This window comes from Mastomys coucha, unplaced genomic scaffold (assembly GCF_008632895.1).
Source record: "Mastomys coucha isolate ucsf_1 unplaced genomic scaffold, UCSF_Mcou_1 pScaffold16, whole genome shotgun sequence".
Lineage (NCBI taxonomy): Eukaryota > Metazoa > Chordata > Mammalia > Rodentia > Muridae > Mastomys > Mastomys coucha.
This window is the reverse complement of record NW_022196898.1, coordinates 34,503,348-34,527,025: the sequence shown is the minus strand read 5'-3', so window position 1 is coordinate 34,527,025 and position 23,678 is coordinate 34,503,348. Positions and strand designations below refer to the sequence as shown.

Here is a 23,678-nt window from a genome sequence, read left to right as displayed (position 1 = left end):
TCTGGCAGCATGTGTATAGTAGAGGATTGCAAAGTCGATCATCAATGGGAGGAGAGGCCCTTGGCCCTCTGAAGGTTCCCCAGTGTAGGGGAATGCCAGGGCCAATAAGTGGGAGAGGGTGGGGTCGCAAGCATGGGGAGGGGGGAGGCAACAGGGGTTTGTTCTTGATGTTTTTGTTTGTTTGTTTGTTTTTTGGAGGGGAAACTGGGAAAGGAGAAACCATATGACATGTAAATAACTAATAAAAATAAAGAGAAAGAGAAAAAAAGTGTGGGCTTTCGTTCTTAGGGGTCGCCTTTGCCTGAATGCTAGACGACCCAGTATACTGAATCATTAAAACCCTCATGCTCATTGCATTGTTCTCTGCCTCTGTATTTTTGTGAGTGGGAATCCTTGACATAAGACTCGGTTCTCCAAATCTTACAACAAAACCAGCAGATAGGCCTGCTAACCTCCAGAACTACACACAAAATATGGGTAAAAATGTATGAACACTTCTGATAGAATACAGAGTTTTCACTTTATTTTCCTATCAATGCAGCCAAACATAATCAAAGTGCAACTGCTAAGCTCCCTTGAGAAAGTAAGCCTTCCCCAACTTTCCACCCCTTGTCCTTGCTCAAATCTCAGCCCTTTAATCTGAGCTGCTAAAATGCATCAGACTGGTCCATTTGTATTCCTCCTCTCATCTGAGTGTTCTCCTTGATTGACATGAGACTATGGCTAAAAGGTCCAACAGGGTTTGCAAAAACCTTGTGGGAAAATTGCAGGCTTGGAGACTTAAACCCATGGTGCCAAAGCTTTGGTTCTGCTAGGCTATTTGAACATAGGTAGAATTCTGACTGTTGCTCCAGAGGGCACTTATACAACAAAAAGAGGTTAGGGATAGCTAAAAAATACCAAGGGCTCCTCTGTATCCCATTGCAGACAAGTCATAAATTCTGCCTGTCTGTTGTTGGGTCATTGTTACCATCTTTTAGATCAACACAGTCCTGAACACTGTATTTCTAGGGTGAAAGCACACTTCATTCCTCTTGACTGAAAGTCCTTCACAACAAGCCTTAGCATGAGCCTTCTCTCACCCCTTTGATGATTTTAGAAGGTTGACTGTGTCCCCTTTCAGAGACACTCAATCTTGACTCTTATCCCATTGCCCCATGAGTTACCCCTTGAACCACTTTAATTTTCTCTAAATATATGTCCCTCCAAGCGCTTTTATTAAAACTGATTATCATTTTGGGTTTGGGACACATGAGTTTACACAGACAAGAACAACCCCCTTCTGAGAACCAGCGCCTTCTACACATCTTGGCTGCAGTAAGGTGACCATAGCCCCTTCAGCAGGCTTGCTCTCGGTGTACCTGACAGGATTCACTCTTAAGTCACATCCTCCCCTTTGGCTTTAAAGCCTAACTTTGAGTCTTCTGAGATGCTCTCCTCTCAGACTCAGTCTCTAGCTTCTGTGGAACTGCCCCTAGAGCTAGCCTGCTCTATGGAAGCTATTATCATACATCTGTCATCAGTGAAATCCCCACTGTGTGCTCCAGGAAACCAACTGTGACTGTAAAGGCACATGCAATCTATTAGCTGAAAATGGTAAAAATGAGAAAAGCATTAACCAAAAAGACCACACACACTCAGTCTAATGAATGAACTTGACTTCATAAAGCGAATGATATATGGTAGTACGCAGCCACCATAATTTGTAAATCCTCTCAAAGCAGGTGGATTCTATTCCTTCCATGGATCTGGTCTAAATTTAAGATGCCTTGAAATAAAAATGTATCAGAAGTGACACTGTGTGAGTGGAATTCCAGGGTTTAGGACTCAAGTGAACTTTGTGGCTTCTGCCTATACCTTCCTGAAATCATCTACTGGCAAAAAAAGATCTGGACCACACAAAGTAAAGACAAAAGACCACGTGGATGGAGAGGCCTCAAGTTATAGGGACCCATGTGAGTGAGGTCATCTCAGCTCTTTGCTTCTGCTGACCTGACAGTTTTCAGAGCTGCAGGTGTGAGTGGAGGCAGGTCCAACAGGACACTACCTGGTCCACGACTGTGAAAACCAGAGGCTGCTACAGGAGCCATAGGCACTGTCACACACTACAAACAAGAGGTGACACATGCACAGGTGTCCAAGCTGATACTCACCTATGGCTCTGGCCAGGAATCGGAGGCTGTTGAGATTCTTTACTTCTGTCCGGACACCCAGTGGTTCCCCGGGGTGATGTACAGATATATTGGCGTCCACTCTCAGCTGACCCTCTGGAAGGGAAACAAACAAATAAACAAACAAACAAAAAACTGTAGAAATTCTTTGAAGCAATATGGTTTGTTAGGTGGGCAGATGCCAATGCAAGTAGTATCTATCTTGATTTTCTGTCTAGTTAGAACACTCTAGCTTCAGAGAACTTAACTGTCCACTCGAGGCCAGTCAGAGCTCTGTGTAAATAAGCGTGTTCTTGTGCATACACAGACATTTTGGATGCACCAGCTGAAAGAATCTATCTAGTATCTGTGTGCTAAATGACAATAAGGTTATTAAAACTAAAGGCTCTCTGAAGTTCTACTTTACAGTTACTTTCAAAGTATCTAAACTAGGTTTGGGAGAAGCCTCAAAACTGATTATGTGAAACCCCCTATTGCTCTCCAGTGAAGGAGGAATCTCTATGTGTTTTTAGGAGATTTATAAGACAGTCTTTAAGTATTTACAGCTCAAGGGCAGGAGCTGAAACCTGACCTGTTTCTTTCCCCTTCTCAGGCACTGTAATGAGTTTCCTTCCATAAACTCATCTGAAGCCTCCCTGGTTATCAGGAGGATTTGCTGAAGCAGAGTCTGTGTAGTGGGATGGAGGGAGTATTAAGATTACAGATGTGGGCTGGCGAGGTGGCTCAGCGGGTAAGAGCACTGACTGCTCTTCCGAAGGTCCTGAGTTCGGATCCCAGCAACCATATGGTGGTTCACAACCACCCGTAATGAGATCTGATGCCTTCCTCTGGTGCTTCTGAAGACAGCTACAGTGAATTACGCTAGAGCGAGTGGGGCTAGAGCGAGCTGGCAGAGGTCCTGAGTTCAATTCCCAGCAGCCACACACATGATGGCTTATGGCCATCTGTACAGCTACAGTGTACTCATCCACATAAAATAAATAAATAAAATAAATCTTTAAGAAAAAAAAGATTACAGATGTGCACCTCATATTTAGCTTCTGTGTTACTATCCTTCTCTGCCTCCCCTTAGGCTCAACATCTAAGACTACATGTAAGTGTCCTTCCCTCTACAGGACCTCCCTGTGAAGCTATTCAGAATACAAGAAATCTAAGCCACATAAAAGAGCAGTCATACCTATTATCAATTAACCTCTTTCTTAAGACCAGAATGAAAAAGCCCCAATTTTCAATCACTTCTTGCCCTCCAAGGACAGTCCCTTCTTGCCTTCCAAGGTCATGGACCTTACTAGTACTCTCTTCCACACAGCTTATGAATCTTTCTCGGCATTCTCTCTGGTATGTGTACATGTAACAGTGTTTATTTCTCATTAAGAAAACAAACAGAAGCCTCAAAACCTATTCCCATGAGCCCAATTTTCACGCCATCAGTCATGAGCCATTTCTCTGCTCTCCCTCTAGGCAAATCCTCTCTAACAATTTAGTGCCCACACTGTCTTCATTCTCTTACCCCATTAAGAAGGTTCATCCTAACCCACTGCAGACTAGTTCCTGTCCCCAGATCTCTGAAGATGCCATTTGTCAGGGGTGCTACAACCTCCCTGGTGCCAAAGCCAATGGACAAAGACACATTCTGTTCTCACCTTACTGTGACATATTAAATTAATCCTTCATTTTTTCCCCTCTGTCTTTCGAGGTGGAGCCTTATTACATAGCTGAGGATAGACTCAAATTTGCTATACAACACAAGCTGGTCTCCAACTCACAATCCTCCTGTGAGCCAGGATTTCCTGGTTTCCTTCCTTCTTGAAGCATCATCCTACATCAGTGTAGGTGGCTTAATGCTATTGTGATTTTCCTGAACACTCAACTTCCATTTACTTTGCTTGTGTCTCCTTTCCTGTGAAAACAGGATCTTCTTCTTTACTCATGTGCTCTCCAGAGTGGCATACAGTTTCTAAATATCATCTGTGAGCTCATGACGCCTGAGTCTCTGTGGGCAGACTTCTCCTCTGAGCCCTTCTTCAGGCCTTACAGGTATTCCAATTTCCAAATCCTGACTTGCTGTTTTGCAAAGAAATTCTTGTCCTGTCCTTAATTTCCTATCTCAGCTAGCCCTATCTCTTCAAACTTCCTGAAGCCATCTTTGCTTTTTCCCTCTGATCTTCCATACCAGCCTGCAATTATGTTGTCCTAAGAACTGTCTTGAATCTGGCCACCTCTCCACCATCTCTGCCACCATTGCTGTGAAGCAGTGTTGACTTGAAATCTACTTTCCGTAGGAGCTATAGTAGCTTCTAAAATGTAAATGAAACTAGGTCTTTCTCTCCCTTGAATCTTTCCATGATTCCCACATCGCATGAGGATCCACACTTCTGAATTCTGTCAAACTGTTTTCTACTTACCTTTCACCTTGGTAACCTTGTGGTATTTTGTGACCTCTTTTTCAGGCCAGACTCTTTGGCTTAGCTATCTCCTGGAAGCTCATCACCTAGTTCTAGGCTGGCTAGGGCCTTGAAGCATTCTTTAGTTCTTACCTAAGCATCAATTCTGCTGAGTGGCCTATAAAAGCAATATTGCCACTTTCCAAGTTATTATGGCACTTAGAGTCATTTATTTCTTTAAAACAATGATCATAATTAGTCTTGTTTTGCTTGTTGATGTATTCCAGGTGAGGGTAAGATTTTCACAGCATAGTGAAGGCTTTTTCCAGAATCTAGAGCTAGGTCTGACCCACTGTTATTATCCAATGAATTAAACCCCACTGAATGATGAATCCCAACACACTGGTGATCTCCTGAGCAGTAAGCAACTGACTGGTTTCTGTCTCACAGTAGTTTTCAGGTAAGTTCTACAATTCTGTCCGACTAGAACTAATCTACAATTGGAATTACATGAAAGGCCCATTAAGTGCAAAGGAAAACCGCCCAAGTATACTGAGCTCTGCATGACCAAACCTCAATGCTTGGGAGAAAGTTTAAAAAAAAAAAAAAAAAAAAAAACCCTCAAGGGACCCTGAATTACTACTCGCTTTTAAAGATGACACTGTCTTTCATGACTTAGAATTCTAATTTGGAAGAGAAATAAAGGCATGAATTTTAGTCTTTCCCAGAGAATACCACACTACATAAATGTCTGAGAAGAATCACTTAGTATCCTGCCGTGTTCAAAGAGAGTTCGACAGCCTGGATCCAGATATAGTATCAGACATTAACAAAAGATACTCTGCCTTGTGAAGACAAAAATGCCTTTTAAACAAATTAAGTCAGATTACCTCAAGTGCATGAAAGCCTTACCAGTGAGGTTTAGTTCTGTGCATTCTGTCCCACTGAGGGGGGCTTCACTCCTGTGTAAGGATGTCATCAAGCTCAATTTCTATCTTCTCCAAGTGGATATTTGTAACAGTTAAACTACACACTACACCACTGAGCTCAGTGATGGAGCAGCCCCATTCTTCTTTTTAAACACATTGCACAACAAGAATAAAAAACTGGGATAGAAACTGGTTTCTGCAATCAGTGGGGGTCTGTGGCTTGGATGGGGAGGTCTGTGGAGTCATTCTGGCTGCTGACTAATCTCCAGTGCTAGGACAGAACCTAGGCTCACACATGCTAGTCAAAGGCTACATGTCTACTGAACTACATCCCCAGCCAAAAGTGACCAAATTTTACTGAACGTAACTCAAAACATATTCGTCCAAGTAAGTGGAGACACTATAGAAGCAGCCCTACTCACTACTGTTGCTGAAGGCCTTTGTCAGGTCTGCAGCTTTACAGCCACCAGTACATCCATTCTCTATAGTGCTAACAACAAAGGCACTTGGGCATTCCTGCGGCATTTCAAACTGTCTCCCTACCAGAACCCCAGTTCTGATTCCTGGCTTCTTTTTCTCTTGTTTCTTTCTTCTGACCACACAGCTACTGGAGAGTGACTTTTAAAAGTGCTAAAAACCACAGGCTGGGCCCTAACTCAGGCCCCTGCTCTCGTCCACATGCAAGCTTCACTCCTACTTCTCTTATGCGGGTATCTACAGCAGCAGGACACAGCTGGCTGCCACTGGGAAGACCGATACCATTTATAAAGAAAGGATGCACACTTGGGCTCAGTTGCAGTGCAGACACTTCTAATGAGTCTTAGACTCTTAGCCTCGGTCTCTTTACTTGTAAACAGGCATATCACCATCTCCCAGAAATGTTATATTTTTTAAGTTACAGGATAAACTTTTAATAAGCACATACTAAACATTCCAACTAGTAAATAGTATTAGTGCTGGAATACTTAGTAGGTCTGCTTTCATTCACATCTGGACCAACACACTGCTTTACGGATCTCTTTTAACAGCAGCAACATGCTGAACATGAGAAAGAAATGACTCAGACACTGGGCTACGGGGTCCATACTCATCAGCAAAACTACCAGGAACCTGCTAAGTAGAACCCAGAGCAGTTCACACTCAGTCCATAAGCACTAAGTGTACTGGTCTCCAGGGGCACCTCTTCAAGACAGCCTTCAGTTCCAAGTGCAGCCTCCAGTGTTGATACAACAGTGGTGGGATGCAAACAATGAACAAAGGCATTTAGGCTCAACAAAGGCTAATGGCCCGGACATCAGATCTTGAAGCCTCCAGGCAGCCCTCGATGCTTCAAAGCACTTGAGCTTCTTGGCTGCTGTCCTGGGAGCAAAGCTGTGGATTTGTGTTGAAAAGAAAAGAGTGCAGACAGAGTCCCAACAAATGAGGTTTAATGACCTGCTGCTGCCATTGACTCAAGTAAGCTCTTGCCACTGTGGCGTCCCTCTTGTTAGGACTCTCCCTCAGCTCAGGTGTTCTTGCCATTATGGCTTCCCTATTCATTAGGACCCAGATGGGACTCTTCCTCAGCTAACAAGTGGCCTATTTTATAGGTTTGCAGGAGGTAAACACATGATACAGAATAAACACTTAGTGCATTAACGGCTAATCATCCAACCTGCTCATATTTCATTTACATTCTGTAGACAACACAGAAGCATGAGTGATAAGTGAAAGTAGAGAATTTCCTCATTCCCACATGTCTAACCTTTATGCCACTCAGACTCATGGGGTCTTTAGTTTAAAGATGAGGGCAAAGACGTGAGCTTGGTCTTCAGGTCTCACTTGTGCTAAAACTCTTGAAGTTATAATTTATCATTTGTAAGATGTTCTATGTGACAAGTATGGCACTAAAACTTCAGAAGGTCCTCTGTAACATGCAAACATATGTGATGTGATAAGGATGCCCATAGTACTAAGTGCCAGCAGGCAGATGGACATTGTCATTAATGACACTTACTAAGTGCCCACTGTGGCCACTGTAATGTGCATGCTATAGAAACAAGACTACAAATGCAGAGCTTGTATTCTGTTAGGAAGGGGCCCAAGCATGGTGGGAGGTTTTACAGTCTCTGAAAAGGGAAAATGGGGGGAAAACATGGAAGACATTCCCTCTCAGGGATTTAAGATTTAAGGGAAGGCAAAGCAACACTGAGCAAGGCCTATGACAAAGTTGTCATGAAGAGACAGAAGTCAGCAGACCTATGATTTACTTTAAGTAATATTTGTTATATACACTCATGTATATAATCTAATTTCATCACACTCCAGACCCAGGAGAACAATGTCTCTCTGCTTGAACTTAAAGATCAAGGCAGTTTGATATAATCTTTGTCTTTTTGCAGTGCTGGGAATTGAGCCTAGGCCTCACACATGCCAGGTAAGCATGCGCTGTATCTACTAGGTCTGTGTAATCTACTGAGCTGTATCTAGGCCTGTGCAATCACAACTTTATTTCAGAGCCAATAAACTGGCTTTACCTGTGCATACATAAAAAATTTTTACTCAAGTTTTAAAATAATATATTGGGTTACTGTTGTTTCTTGAGATAGGGTCTCACTGTTTGGTCTTCATTGGCCTCAGCTCTCTCTGTAGACCAGGCTGGCTTTGCACTCACAGAGATCCACCTGCCTCTGCATCCTGGGTGCTGGGCTTAAAGGTGTTTTAATTGTACAAATGAATGAGATACAGTTTGATATCTTACTATTTCCACATACCTATGTATGTATAATGTGGAATCATCAAATCAGGGTAGATTATGGCTCAAGATGGATGAACATTTTACAAAAGATGAGAAATACATCTTCCCAAAACAGCAACTGGCTATGTGTACAGAACTCACAAAATAAGAAGTATTCATCATCAATGTCCTTTTCTGAAAGGTCTGAACTGAACACACCTCATGATCTCCACACTTCTCATGGAGCAAGCTGGGAGAAGGTAAATCTTATCTCACACTCTCTGGTTCAATATGTATGCAATGTTGTTTGTGTCTATTTTTGGTTTGGAGCTCATGAAAGGAGCCCAAGAGGAATTCTATGAGGGGAAAAAAAGGGGTGAAATAGGCTAAATGCTGAATGTGCCAGAAGTAAAGGGGATGCTGTGGAGCAGGGACACTGTTCACACAGCTTCTACCTGCCATGTTGGCTTGGCTGGTGCCCAGGGCTTGAAGGATCAGCTGCAGTTCCCTGACAGCTAGGGCTGCCTCTTCTCCACAGCACAGGTCAGGCTCCAGGACCACTTCAAGAAGGCCAACTCCTACCAAAGAGAGGTGGGTCAGCCTGGTGTGGGCTTGACAGACTCATCAGCTAAGGAGTTAGGAAATCTTGGGAAAACCTGGCATTAATGCAGGACCCTCAAAGCAGACCCACCCCTTCTTCCCCCTTGTGAAACTTGTCGATTTTGAATTTTTTCCTTTCTTTCAATGTCTGCTTAAGGACATCCAGCTGTGGGCCGTGACAGGGCAGGTAGGTCTGTCTGATTCAGGGCTGAGTAACTGGCAAGCCTAGCAGTGAGCATGGCTCAGGCTGTGCACGCCCATCAGCTCTGCCAATACTAACATGGAGATTTTGATCTCTGTCAGTCAGGCTCCTGTGTCTGCTTTCTCAAGTAGCTTGAGAAAAGTCTAGAAGGGAAGTGAATGCCTACGACCCTGGAGCAGAGAGGGCTGGAAGAAGAGGGCAGACCCAGCCTACCGGCTCTGTTCAAATCAATCAGTGTCTGTGACCTCAGGTCGTCATGGAGGCTTTTGCCACTGTCCTGCTCCAGCTGGATCTGCTTGATCCTCACTGTCTTGGTGGTCACCTGACTGTGTTTCTTCCCTAGAAGGATACTGTAGGTCAAGAGTCCACTGGCAGCAATCGGGAGCCTCTGCTGGGTGATCTGGTAGCCAGCCTGCTCGCAAACAAACATGGATTTAGTCACTTGTCCAGAACTGAAAGCTGGGATTCACTTCACTTTTAGTTTCCTATCAAAAAGGTTTACTTGAAACAGACCCAAATAACAGGAGAAACAAGGAGACAAAAAAAAACAAAAAACAAAAAACAAAAAACCATACTTTATACATTGCTGGCATAATTAACTTGTCTTCTTCTGGCTTTTCCCATTACCCCTTTACCCACCCAAAGTCTCTCGCCCCTAATAATGATGCAATTAGCAACACAAATCCTACCTTGCTTGCTGCAGTCCCATTTTGGGGAATAACAATAACCTCACTGTCAGAAGCCCCTAAGAGAAGAATTTATTGTTTTCATTTAGCTCATTAGCCTAAACTCTGCATCTCATCACCAGACTCCTGCTGAGCCCCTTATTGGGGAATGCTGGCTAAGCAGTTAGCCATCCACTAGCAGCATGGCCTATAGCTACTGCCACTACATTTAGCTTGTTCTGCTCTTACAGGTAGGCAATCATGCCAACTGTCCTTCCCTGCTCCTCTGGTCAGAGTGTACTGTGATGTGAGTACACTTGGCTAATGGATAGCGTAGAGCATGAACTAACTGATAGCTGCTGTGAGGATGCTGGTCCCTCCTTCTAAATCAGTGGTTCTCAACTTAAGTCACAACCCCTTTAGAGGATGAACAGCCCTTTCACAGGGGTCGCCGAAGACTAGTGGAAAACGCAGATATTTATATTACAATTTACAACAATAACGAAACTACAGTTATGAAGTAGTAATGAAAACAATTTTATGGTTGGGGGGTCACGACAACATGAGGAACTGTATTAAAGGATCTCACTATTAGGAAGGTTGAGAACCACGGCTCTAAATGGAAAAGAAGAATTACTTTCGACACATGCTGAGAATACCGAGTAATGGAAAGACTGGAGATAATAACGGCTAAAGCATCCTCAGTACTTGCTGGACACTGCTGCCCTCATTCAATCCCTCAGGCCACCTAGTACAGGCAAGAGGGGCGCAAGGGTGTGGCCTAAAGCCACGCACAGATACAGGAGATCCCTAGGCCACACAACCCAAGTCTACCTCTCCCTAGCAGGCTAGTGAAAGATTTTAAAACTTCTACATCCTCAGACAATTGAGTGGACATGCCAAAACACAGCATGCTTAAAACCACCCTCAAGGTTTCTGATGCAGGAGGACTGCAGCAAGGTTGGAAAATGTATAATCCTAACAAGGCTCTGGGAAATGTTGACACTGGGTGCCCTGGGATCACACCTGGGGAACTGTACAGAAGGCTAAATCCCTATCTATGCTCAGATAGAAGTCTTCATGTATAAACTTGAATTCTGGTCCAGAAAAACACTAGGGCACCTTGCTAAATCTGAGTTTCAGATAAACAACAAATGCACTGTAGCATAAACGTGTCCTGTGCAATATCATAACCATCTGTTCTGGATCCGCTGAGCTGCCCAGTCCAGGAAGAACACACTACAATGAAAACATTTCCAGTGTGGTATGTGAGTCAGGTGGTAGAGTGTCATCTAGCATGTGCAGTGCCCTAGGTTGCATCCTTAGTACTGAAAAATTAAACATTTCTTTTGATTTTATACAGCAGAGCTTGTGAAGTGGGGGCTATGAGGGAGCTCCAGGCTCCTACTTGCTCTCCTTTTTATTTATGTCCACTTATGTCCTCACTGCCAAACCCCAATTCTTCCAATCTTCAATTCCAGGAGATGGAAGTGTGGAAATGTTTATTGCTATTGTTTTTTAATAAATCATACTCAGCTATCAGAACATCTAATTAAATGACACACTATTTTCAGAAACCCATTCAACATTTCAGTTTTGGCTCTTACTCATACTGACACCACTTTAAGAAAGAACCTTCCTAAATTTGGGGGGCAAGCAGGTAAATATTAGTTTGCTGCTCAGCTATTTGTTTGTGCTCTTTTCAGCTCACTCTTCTGCCTATTACTGTCTAGTTACTTGCTCCTTGGGAGACGACAGTGTCTCCTTTTTATTAGGAAGTCTACATAAAAGAGGCACATTCTTCCAGTATTTGCTGTGACAGTGGGAACTAAGAGCAGCGTCAGCCACAGGGCTAGCCTTTGTCCTAACAGGCAATTAGCACCAAACACCATGGCTGAGAGAACCTGATAGCACTGGCCTCTCCTGGGCCCTGTTCAATTAAGAGTGAACCAACAGAAGCACAGGAGTAAGCAAGGAGTCAGCAGTCAGGACAATCACATCTAATCTAGGAAACACCAGGGGGCCTCTGCCTTCATTAGGGCTGGCCAGAACTCCCTGCTGCGATGGACAGAGGGCTGATGGAAAACAGGAGTGGGGCATCCCCTGGCCTTTGCTTCCATCTCCCAAGGCAGGCCCCCAGTGCTGAGAACTTGTAAGTGCGGATCACATAGCATACTTACGGGAAGGTCTGCGTAGAAGTAGTGCTTCCTGTCAAACAAGGACTTCTTGTTTATGCGGCAGTTCAGGGCCAGGCCAGTCATCACTGCGGCTTCCACACACCGCCTGTTGAGAACCTTCACAAACACCACACAACTTCTTTTAGAACCACAGGCCAAACAGATGCTTTGCTCCTATCTGATACCATCCCTGATTTTCAACTGGGCCCTTCAACAGGAATTATCTGTTTCTCTGTATGGTCAGCTTTGAGAATCAGAAAACTATTAAGGAACATGCGTGCAGCAGGGGGGGTCCCATAGGCATTTAATAAGTTGTCATCCCAGGAACCTTCCTGTACACGGCATCAGAGAGGAGTTTCAAAATGCTCAGTAGAGCAGTTACTACATAGACTGAATCCCCTCTTCCTCTGTCTGCAAACAGAATCAGGAGCTACTCAGTATCTATGTGAAGCAGTGGTCTGTGAGAGAAGGATCCTGCTGTGGTGAAGTGTGATGTGAGAGGGACAGAGGAGATCCAAGAGGCTGATGGTATGGTCTCACTGGCAGAAAAAAAAGAACAAACTTGTAAGAACCAAATAACCACAGCTGTTTTGTCAGGGGCTGGGACACTGTCTTCCAGGCCTGGCTACCTCCCTTAGACATCCTGGTATCTGTGTCCTCAGTGCTTTGTGCTCTGGGCTCGGCAGGGCTCCTGGAGCTCTTAGGTTCCACTAGACCCAAGAGACAACTAGCTGCTATCCCAGTGCCAAGGGTGGGGACAACTCTGGAGGTTACAGCCTAGATAGTTAGTGGTAATACAGTGAAGGAGACAGCTAAGTTTTGGAACCGTGTTCACGCTCCACTTCTACTCTGGACAGCTACAGATAAACTGCCTCAGTTTTCCAAAAAGGTGATGTATACCTTGCAAACCAAGTAATACCTAGGACAGCTACCTACCCCCATAGGGACTCAATGGCTTATTAATAACCCACTGCAATCTGGGAGGACCTGTGAGGCTATTGAACCTGGGAGATGAGATAGAGTTCTGCACTCTAATGGAAGATCCGTGGTATTCTCTGGTATAGTTAACATTTCTCTGTAACATATTTAACATATGATACAATATTTATATCTACCAGGTTAGTTTAGGTGATGCTTTACAGTGAGCTTTCACAGTAACTATTTTACTTCAGCCCTTAAAGCAGCCCTAGAAAGAAGGAAATTAGTACTACCCCAGTATTTAGGATACAGAAAAACTAAGCCCCTCTAAAGAGGCCTGAGAGACTCGACTAAGGAACCTGGTGATAAGTGAAGCCAGCTCTGAAGCCAGCATGCCCTTGCCTGGGTGGCAGCTGGATCCCCATGGCTCAGGCGAGGACTGGCTTTCTCAGCTGAGAAGATGAGAACTGACTGGTCAGACAGACTTGGAAGTAAACTGTGTAACAAAGTATAGATGGATCTCTAATGATGGTAAAATACAAGCTCCCAAAGGAAACACAAACAAATTCCCTCAGAGACGACATCATACCCTTCTTTCTAAGAAAGAAGAAAGTTGCCAATGGAGCCATCTCCCAGCATTCCAAGGTCTTCACCCTGGGTCTCTTACTATTATCAGCTCTAATAATAATGACTTTCAAGGAAAGATGAGCATAGGGACCAGGATGATCTAATTATCGGTGCTTTCACTTGCCAGTGTTTGACATCTCATGGAACTGTTGTTATTGCAATACTAATTGAGCTGGGGAGAGCTCTGCCCCATCTGAGCCTGGTGACAGGGGTCAAGACACACAAGCTATAATAATTCTGGAGCCCCAGCCCTGAGCTGTGCTCTGAGGCTAGGGCACAGTCTGTCTGCTAGTACAGTCTCCACCTCTCTGGTCTACATCTGATTTGCTGGCTGCCTTCCACTGGTTTTCCAATCTGCTTCCTCTTACATTTGGGCCCAGCATGCTTTCTCCTCTAGGCAAGGAGTAAACACAGGTCATTCTGTTCTGACCATATACAGTAAAGTTGCCTGTTCTGGTACTAGGAGAGAGTCTGCAGTTGTGGGTGACCACAGATTCTCACTATGTACTTATCAAGTACACAGGCACTTTATAAGCCATCAATTTCCAAAGAATAAGACTGCAGTAAAACACACAAACATTAGAGTGATATTGAATATACTTTAATCTTTTTCTGATGATTTAGGAGCCTTGAAGTGCTTCAGGGTCAGAATTATAACCATCAATCGTCATGGCACTACAGTTGCACAGAGGGCTAGTAAACAGAGTACCAGCTAAAAGAATGCCAAGAAAAAAGAATTTATGATGATCTTAGTCAAGCTGCTCGTGACAGATGGAAGGCCAGGTCAGCATGTTCTGAGGATAGAGCAAAAAATGAAAAAAATTCAACTTGAGCTGTCTTCATTCCAAAATATTTCCTGAGTGTCTATAATGTACTGAACATCAGGGACACAGAGATAAATAGGACTTTGTCCCTGTTCCTGCCCTTGATCAACCTGTGGGGATGAGACAACCCTGCCTTTTTCAAACCTATATTGCATCACCAGGGTGATGCTGTTAAAAATGTATCTTGTCACATTTTGTTACCTAAGGTCTTTCTATAGTCTAAACATCCCCATAACACAAGACATGTTCTAGCTCTTTCCTACATCTTCAACCTCATGCCTTCCTATGCCCTGCCCTGCCTTCATTTCTGGGTCAGTTCTCCTATACAAACCTGCACATGCCCACTCTTACATGCCCTGCAAGATCTTGCTGAGATGTCGCTACTCTGTAACATGGTTACTATCCTTCCTATGCTTCAACTGTGCTCCATTTGTGCTTGCATCACAATGGTTCAAATCTGTTCCATGTAGCTCTATATAGCCACAAATTTCATGAGAATGGGAACTCTGTTCAGCCCTCCATCTCTGGACTCTCTGCCAGAAACTGAAAAGTGGTGCTCAATTCATGTATAGAGAACTCAAATGAAGATGAAGGTAACAACAGAGTTTCACAGAGGCAGTGATGGCTCTTTCAAAGTGTACCTGCCACCCTCTAGCCTTTGAACTTGTTTCTGGAACTTCCCTAAGTGACAAAAATGAATACATGACATGACCAGAGGAGTAGCCTGAGAATGCAAACAACCAACTTGTACCAAAGCATGTTCCAGAGTTTTCTTTCAGTGACAACAATTAATTTCAGTGACTATAAAGATTATAGGATTAGCCCTACCAACTCTTAAGTAGAAGTAAGTAAAAAATCCCCAGTATTCATACAAACACCTTTCTAAGCTGAGCCTTCAGAGATTCCCCTTTGGTGTCAGGTATGTCCCACAGCAAGCATTTACTGTGCACTGGGGGTATGTCAGGAGGCATGAATGTCCATTTGTCATGTTGTCATCCTAGTATCTGAAGGTAGATACTGTCATGTTCTGTCTTGTAATGGGTACTGAAGGGAAGCATCAAGATGAGGTAATTCGGTGCACACAGAACCAGGACAAGCAGTGGGACTACAGAGCTCAGACTTGTAACTACTACCTTGACTCTGAATCTTCAAAGAGTACAGTGAGTTAGTTTTAGCTCTTAAAACTACATTTGCCACAATCTCAGAAAAGCACCTCAGAAAACCCATTATAGGCCACTTAAGGTAGCCGTTGCCTCTGATATTTTATTTCTTACCAGCTTCTAGCTCTATAGATCTGTTTCCAAATGCTTGGCTCCACAGATGCTACGTCCAACTTTCTGAAAGACTCAGTATACAGTCTTTGGCATGTGGAGTTTTGCTGACAGGTAGGCCTGTGGATTTTTATGAATTAGCAGAGAATGTCCCACTGGTAGACTTGGGACACAGAACTCATACTAGACTTCTCAGCTAGGATAAGTTGATTCTTCATCAGAAGAAAAGGAAGCTATGATAGCCAGAGTGGGGCATGAAATATACAGTGGATGGGTAGTCATCAAATTTCACGACTAAAGGAGAGACTGTGAGGATCTGTGAGTCTAGAAAAGGAGATCAAGAGTGGTGGGTGGTAAACAGGGATCTGACTCTATTAGGCCCATTGATTTGGCTTGACTGTAAAACACGAGCAGCACTGCAATCATAATTTTTTTATACCCTAAAATAAACATACCCAACTCCTAGGGCAGAATAAGCAACCCAGAGTCATACTTGGGACCTCCAAGGAAAGGCTGTGATCCCAATATGGCAAAAGGTCTTCTAGTGTGGAATTCACTTAGCTTACTTAAGCACGCAAGTCCTGCTCCCTGAGTTCAACAAACTTCACCTGATGCACTGCCAGGCACATGTAAAATAATCACCAAATTCCTCAATACATCCTCATCTCCCTCCTGCATCTTCTGGGAATCCAGGATTCCAGGCAAACCTCACCCTTCTCCACCAAGGCCTCTGCCCCTTGACCTAGTGAGAGCCTGCCCTTAAGGTCTCCTCCTATGCTACGCTCCCCTCCAAGAGTAGCCTTTGTTAGAATCAGTGTGTTCAGATACTTCCTCTGCTTTACTGCTCCGATAACCAAGTGCTCAGAGACTCTTTGGTCCCTAAATGATCCAACTGAACTATCCTTTGGCCCTCTCAGTCCATTATACCTGCTCAACACTCTTCATTCATACTAATGTGTTCCTCTGTAGAAACTGCTGCCTCCAATAAGACCCTTGGATGTGTGAGCTCTTTCCCATCATTACTCCAATACAAACACTCCTTGGCTCCCATAGCCCTCGGAGCAGCACCCTTCATAGGCTGAATTCTTAGGGGACAATCGTATCATTCTGCTTGGTTCTTCTTTTACCCCATCATCTAAATATAATACCAAACTGATTAAACATTAGCTAAGATGATGAATAATTTAACATTCCCTTTATCAACATCCCAGTGACGATAGCTATGAGATAAAAGCAAAGCTATTCTAGAAATGTATCAGTCAGGAAAAGGAAAGTACTCTTAGCATGTAAAAGAAAACAAATTAAGAGCAAAGATTTCATTACACAGACAACAGAAGGGTGGAGGTGTCAAAGAGGGCACACTGAGGCAACTAGGAGGAGCTCCCCACAGCAACAAGTTAGCTCTATCCTAGGGCTGCAGGGACAGAGAGGAAAGCTGCGGGTACTACAGAATACTGGGAACTTGATGGATCTGTATCTTAGGAGCTAGAGAGCTGCAGTCACATAAAAAAAGATTCCACAACACACACACACACACACACACACACACACACACACACACACGCAGCAGGGGGGGTAGTGGCAAAGGCAGAAAAGGAAAGAAAAACACCCATTGTTTCCCTCCTCTTAACTGCTATTTTCAGCAAAGCATCCTGTTGGTCAAAGCCAGCTAAGAGCCAACAGGCATGGCCCTAACTCTGCACCAGGAAGATCAGGGGAATGGCAGGCATCATCTGGACGCAGGCTTCAAATGTAACAGTAAGCACATATACTTCTCCATCCACTCCTATAACTTTTTCTTTTGATAAATAAATAATGATAAAGTGCTCTACTCTTGAGTTCATTCAGCCAACATAAAACTAAAAATTCTATAGGCTCCTTTTTCTCATACTGGAAGGCAGGAATGGTGAACTGCTACTATTTTATAAGGAACATATGCGGCTCCACCACCTGGCTTGAACTGAATGAACTCAAATTGACAGAAGGAAGGTTTGCAACCTACTCAAATTAATTATCTAGGATTTGAGCATTTTTATGGGAAATTATATTAATTATAAATATAGTTCATTAAAACTATTTCTAGGACCATCTTGGAAAGTAGATTGAGTGCATTTCAAAGGAAAAATGCACATCTTTCAAAGTTGACAACTCACACCATTCCACTGGCAGTCCTACTATGCCTTTACCTGGTCAACCCATGATGCTATGACACACATAATCCAATGAGTACCATCAGTACATCCTTTGAAAGTTGAGGCAACACAGCATGACTGTGTCTCCACCAAAAATCCAGCTACTGAATTATTAAAATAAAAACTATAAAGTGATATCTCCCTAAAAGCCTAGATGGCAATTCTGTGAAATTTACACTATAGATGACAAATCTAATAATTAGGATATAGCACGGTAAATGTTTTAATTTATGGAGAGAAAGTAATTAAAATTTATTAAGTAAAAACAAGGCAGTAAAATGGGCCATTATTGCTAACCATAAATTTGTCTCAAAAGTGTGAACTCCCTGATCCGTACAGATAGCACTTGTCCTCATTGCTGAGCTCTTTTACCAAGCCCTAAACCAATACAAGAGCTCCCTATTACCATAAGTAAACTCACTAACCAGCCACTCAGTGAAGAAAGTTAATACAATTAATACAAGAGCTCCCTGCTACCATAAGTAAACTTAATAACCTATCACTTGGTGATAAAGAGAGTTAATTGGGAATCTGACCACTAGAAGTACTGATTGGAATGGTCATCTTTGGATATATACATTGATACCCATAAGGCTTATATTTGTTCTTCATGTCAGCACAGGGAAGGAGAAAACCCTCTCTATTTAAGACCCTCTCTAAGCAAGGTAGAAAACCCCATATTCATCACACAGGCAAGCACTCCTGTGGAAGATGACTGTGTGATCAGGAGTTCCTATGGCCTATTCCATGCCCCCTGTATTCCCAGCCATCTTGTACTAGCTCCGCCCCTCACAGGTTGTCAAGATGAGGGTAAGAACAGTGCTTTGATCTAAAGTACCAGAAGCCTTATTTTTTTCTGCCATCTCTGCCAACTAGCAAGCTCAGGCAGCACACAGCCAGCTCACATCACTGCCAGCAAGCCTGATTGTAGGCATTGGAGCAGACTCTCCTGCTTTTTCCTGGGTTACAAAATACTGAAGTCTGAGGTTAACCCCAGGGATTTAAGCAATCCTAAGGCCAAATGGGGAGATGGCCCCCACTTGGGTTTAAAAGAAATAAAAATATGAGGAAGTACTGGGAAGAGAGGAAGGGTTAATAGTGGGCTGTAAAGAGAATAAATAAATTTAATAATAAAAATAAATAAAAATAAGAGTTCTCTCACAACACTACCTGGTTATTTTGCTTTCACGTTAGCATTGGAAGTTGTTGGTTTAGTCTCATTCTTGGCCAGTTATCCCAGTTAGATGTGAAAGTCAGAGAGTGACTGGCAACCAGTAAAACACAAAACTGGGTGTACAGGGTAACTGGTTTCTTCCTGTTTTCTCAGGTCCTCAGCAGTTACTATCTGGTACTACCCACTGACAATGACCCCAATCTCAAAGCTGACTTTTACAAAGCCTTGAGACACGGCAAACTGAGTCAGACTGACCTGAGTCTGAATCTCGCTATCACTGTGCTATTGCTCTATGACCTTTTCACGTTACCTGACCTCTCCAGGTCTGTTTCCTTATCTGCTAAGAGAAGAATCTTTATTTTGCAAGACTGTACCATACAGCAAGATGAAAGACATTGCCAGATAACTGGAAATGGTTACTTCCTGGTCTCAGGAAGGGGGTATTAATAAAGGCAATGTGTGCATCAGGAGGATCCTTTGCTTGCAAGCTTTTCAAGGATACCCAGGGAATCTAACTGGAAAAAGTTCAGACAGCTCCAGAGACCCATTAGCTTGACTTCACAACCCACAGCAAGGTGTAACTGTGTCACAATCATACACTGTGTCACACACTATTTCCCCTTAAGCCATAACCAGCACCTCTTGTATGCTCTCCATGCTGTCTCCAGCAGAACAGATGAGCATGCTTCTTGTGTGCACTGGGAAGTGCCCAGTGCTTCACTTGCTGTGGCTGTGGTGAAGCTTCATTTCCTTGCACACTGTATGCTCGCCTGTGGCTGGAGAAAGCTCCCATTCTCAAGGAAATGCATTTCTAACAAGTTGAACATGTGTTCCCGCTTTCTCCCACACTGCCCAACTGTGGCCACACATCTACCATCTCCTATCTTCTAAGTTAGTAGCTGCTCTTAAAATTCAGTGAGCTCATGAAGAAAAGGCACAAAGAGATTAAGATTCAAGGGGGAATGACAAAACCAGCCAACCAGCCAAATTAAAAATAAAAATAAACTGTCCTTTTTGATAAACGTTGAGATGGGGCCAAAATCTTCAATGTAGAAATATTTCTCCCTATTTAATTTCTTAATATTTGTCTTTCTCATTATCCTAACTTAAACTTTTAAAGAGTATTTACATGGAAAAAGGCTTAAATGTGCAAACCTCCTCACTTCAGATGTGGCCCCACACAAAATATTAACTTTTCTGACTTGTCCTCAAGTTTACAAATCAGACTCTACACCTAGAGGGAGTGCGCAGAATGACTGACTATGTCACATTGCCAAAACTTCAAGCATAGCCAGAGGGTGATAAGAAATTCTGATCTGAGGAGTGACATGTCCTAAAGATTCAAGTCAAAATTTGCTTTCTTCCATACACAGATTAGATCAGTATAAAGCTAAAAGATTTGATTATGTCTGAGAAAGAAACAACAGGCTTGAACCAGCTAAACTCAAAATAAAAAGAAGAAGCTGGATACTCACTATTATCATGAGTAAGGAGCTGAGGGGACAATAGCCTGTGGCTAACACACACACACACACACACACACACACACACACACACACACACACAGAGACACCCTTTCCTATCCAAAACTACACCTCAACTGTTAGCCCAGTGGTGTCCTGAGAAGTGAGGCACTGGAAGAGTCTAACATCTTTCCAGATGCTTCCTGGGGAGACACAAGCTCATGGACACTTAAAAGGAAAGCAAAATGTGTGTGTGCACACATACGAAGCTCCCAGTGGCCAAGATGTGTGTGTGTGTGTGTGTGTGTGTGTGTGTGTACACATACATACCAAGCTCCCAGTGGGTAAAATGTGTGTGTGTGTGCACACATACGAAGCTCCCAGTGGCCAAGATGTGTGTGTGTGTGTGTACATACATATCAAGCTCTCAGTGGGCAACAATCTACACTAATTATAAACACTTCAACAGTACATGATAAGTTAAAATAACTGGCCTGGACATGTCTTTTTAAAATATGAATTTCTGAAGAAAAAATGAAAGAAGGCAAAGTAAAGAGGGGAGAGAGAAAGAAAAAAAACACAATTATAGAAATATGACAACCAAAGACAATATACAATCTTTGACTAGACTCTGGAATGGGAAAGCAAAAGATACACTTGAATAAGAACTGTGCCAAATAATGACAGTATGTCAAGGTTAGTTTTTCAAGTGTGACATTAACAGGAATCCATATATGAGAATTTTTTTGTTGTTGTTGTTCTCGGATGATAGATGCTGAAATATTTAGAAATAAAGTCCTATGTTACCTGTAACTTATTCTCAAATGCCTAAGCTAAGAGTGGCAGCCTAGGGGCAAGGAGAATTTCTCTGTACTGTTCTATTCAGTTTTTCTATGAATGTGAAAAATTTCTAAATAAAAATGTAGGGGTGAGGCATGGTGAGGTGTGATTAGACTCCTACACAGAACAGAGGAGGACACAGAGTGGGGAGGTAAGGCTGTTTGTACATCACAAGGACATCTGCAGCTTCTACACACTGTTGCTAAAAATAAGTTTCAGAAATGAAAGCATCCTATATACTAACTGTACTGACCTAAATCTTTCTATGTCATAGATTCAATTAAGTTATAGGATATTTTGAGACCCCTATATAGCCGATGAAGTATGGTGCAACCCTCAGTAAAATGGAGCAAAAATGTCTGTGAACAGAGAATTCTATAGCATCTATATAGAACATAAAAATGCTACATATAAGTAGCCATGTGTATTTTAAGAATATAAAAATGCTGTTAAAACATATTTTATCTAATACTTATTCTTGCATATACAGTTGGATTAACCCTACCCCTATCCCCACCCCCTCTCTACCTTATCAGTTATATCTTTTTTTAGTTGAAGACACACAGAGTTGGAAAGCTGGCTCAACCATTAAGAGTGTGTACTGCTCTTGCAGAGGACCTGAATTCTGTTCCTGATAACAATGTAAAGAGACACCCTCCCTCCAAACAGCACTGGTAGCCTGCTTCCCTGCCCCCACCCAGATGCCTCTGGCCTCCGGGGGCACCTGTACTCTTGTGAACATATTCATACAATACAAAAGAACATATACATAAGTAAAACAAAACATCTTTTTAAAAAAAGAAAGAAAATACATTTACCTTCCCTAAATGTTATAAGTGAACTTATTTTCTACTGATACTTGCATTCTGTTGCCTGGCTGGGTAAGTATGTGTGTACACTTTCCAATCTGTGCTTTTCTGAAAGAAAGGGGTTAGGTGAAATTTTAGGTTTAACTATTACTTAGGTTACTGTGCCATCTAAGTTATTTCAGGAGAGTGGAAGGTATTAGTACCCCCATCACATTGGCCATGATAAAGTGAAAGTATTTATATTTTAATGATGAAAAGCTAAGAATACTATAATAATATCAAATACTATAATAATATCAAATAAAATCTATGTGCCACGTGAGAATCCAGGAGGTGCTTTCAGAAATATGAATTTCTCTGCACAGATGTAAAGATGGAAGGGAGTAAGAACTAACAGGCCAGCTAGCTGACTGTGGTAAACAAACAAAGGTGGTGGATGGCTACAGGCATTCTAAAGGTTTACAATAGCTGTAAAGAAAAAGTCCCAGCTTATATTTTGATGGAAGTGAACAATTAGCAAATACTGCAGAAGGCAGTGCAGCCTGCTGCTTTACACTAAGCCTGGCAGCAAGGCACCTCTCACCCGTACTTTTAGGTAGGTTGCTGGCCTCCCTATATCACTGGTTAAATCCTCAGCTGCCTCACCTACCAAGTGGGGTTGCTGCCCCTCATCTTGATCACTGTGGTGGCATGTGAGTCTGACAACCACAGATTCTCACTTGTCTGGGTCTCATAAGGAGGCTGCAGGGCATGAGAGAAAAGGATCCTTGATTATGATTCTTGCTTCAATCTCCTGGGAATGGAGATTCAAACATCAAAATTTAGAATGGAACATTTTAAGGCTCCCGGAAACACTAGTGTCTTTTCATTTCTACCTATTGTTCCTGCCAGCTTGAGTCTTCTCCGAAGATGTGGCTGGATGTGGAAGGCTGAGAGGCAACAAGCTCAGTAGCAAGAACTCTCTACCATGAGGAACAGAATGCTCTTTGAGGAGCACAGGCTGAGGACCTAACTCTGCCAGAATCATCCAGCCCACGTTTGTCATCTCTAGATGCCAAGGCAAAATGACTTCCTAGCTTTGCCAAGACTCTAAAAAAAGATGAGGGAAAACATTCCCCAAGATGTCATAATATAGCAGGCAGTCGGACCTTCCCCTGCTCCTAAGTACTAGACATGGAGCTGAAGGCTCCTAACTGTTCACCATAGAAAGGCCTGTCCAGAGGCCTCAGACAGACCACAACTACATAACTGTGACATGAACAAAGAATTCTACAGAACCCACCTCAAATGTCTCACAGCTCCTTGCAGATATGACAGAAACTAAAACAGCCACATGCTCACATTCATCAAGAGCTCAGGTAGCCTCCATTCCCTTGTCCCCTGTCCCCAAATACAAGGCCTTTCTATACTATACCCTTTTGTTCCCCAAAGAGACATTGTTATGACAAGTGGTGAGGAAAACTGAACTGGTCACATGTGGACTGGCTGTGGAGAAGCAGCATGTCCATCACAGGTTCCATGTCTGAATCTTCAGGATGGAGCTGTTAGGAGCTCCTCTGGGTGAGTGGCACACAGCCACTCTAGCCACATGATAATCTGTTGGTAGATGCAGGTTCTCCCATACAATGAGAAGGCATGCACTCTGAGGAAGTGCTGCGCGCTATGTCCCGCCGGCAGGAAAAACGCAGCACAAACGGATTCTTCTGCAGTATAAGC

General features: G+C 43.0%; 1 protein-coding gene and 2 long non-coding RNA genes across 4 annotated transcripts in view; 1 reads left to right on the top strand and 2 right to left on the bottom strand.

The window, feature by feature from the left end:
* Positions 1-23,678, bottom strand: part of Gatb (glutamyl-tRNA amidotransferase subunit B) — an 83,150-nt gene that overhangs the window by 39,716 nt on the left and 19,756 nt on the right. For both annotated transcript variants that reach the window (XM_031374232.1, XM_031374233.1), the window contains exons 3-6: positions 11,848-11,961; positions 9,216-9,414; positions 8,656-8,778; positions 2,154-2,267 (exon numbers count right to left, since the gene is read on the bottom strand). In XM_031374232.1, the coding sequence (XP_031230092.1) occupies positions 2,154-2,267; positions 8,656-8,778; positions 9,216-9,414; positions 11,848-11,961 (550 nt within the window). The remainder of the gene's footprint in view (positions 1-2,153; positions 2,268-8,655; positions 8,779-9,215; positions 9,415-11,847; positions 11,962-23,678) is intronic.
* LOC116093065 lies at positions 13,969-14,688 on the bottom strand. The gene is made up of 2 exons (XR_004119611.1): positions 14,545-14,688; positions 13,969-14,183 (listed from the first exon to the last, which is right to left on the bottom strand). It is a non-coding gene; the product is annotated as an uncharacterized LOC116093065 (long non-coding RNA).
* LOC116093064 lies at positions 14,704-21,981 on the top strand. Its single transcript, XR_004119610.1, has 4 exons — positions 14,704-14,806; positions 15,534-15,598; positions 17,128-17,242; positions 21,690-21,981. It is a non-coding gene; the product is annotated as an uncharacterized LOC116093064 (long non-coding RNA).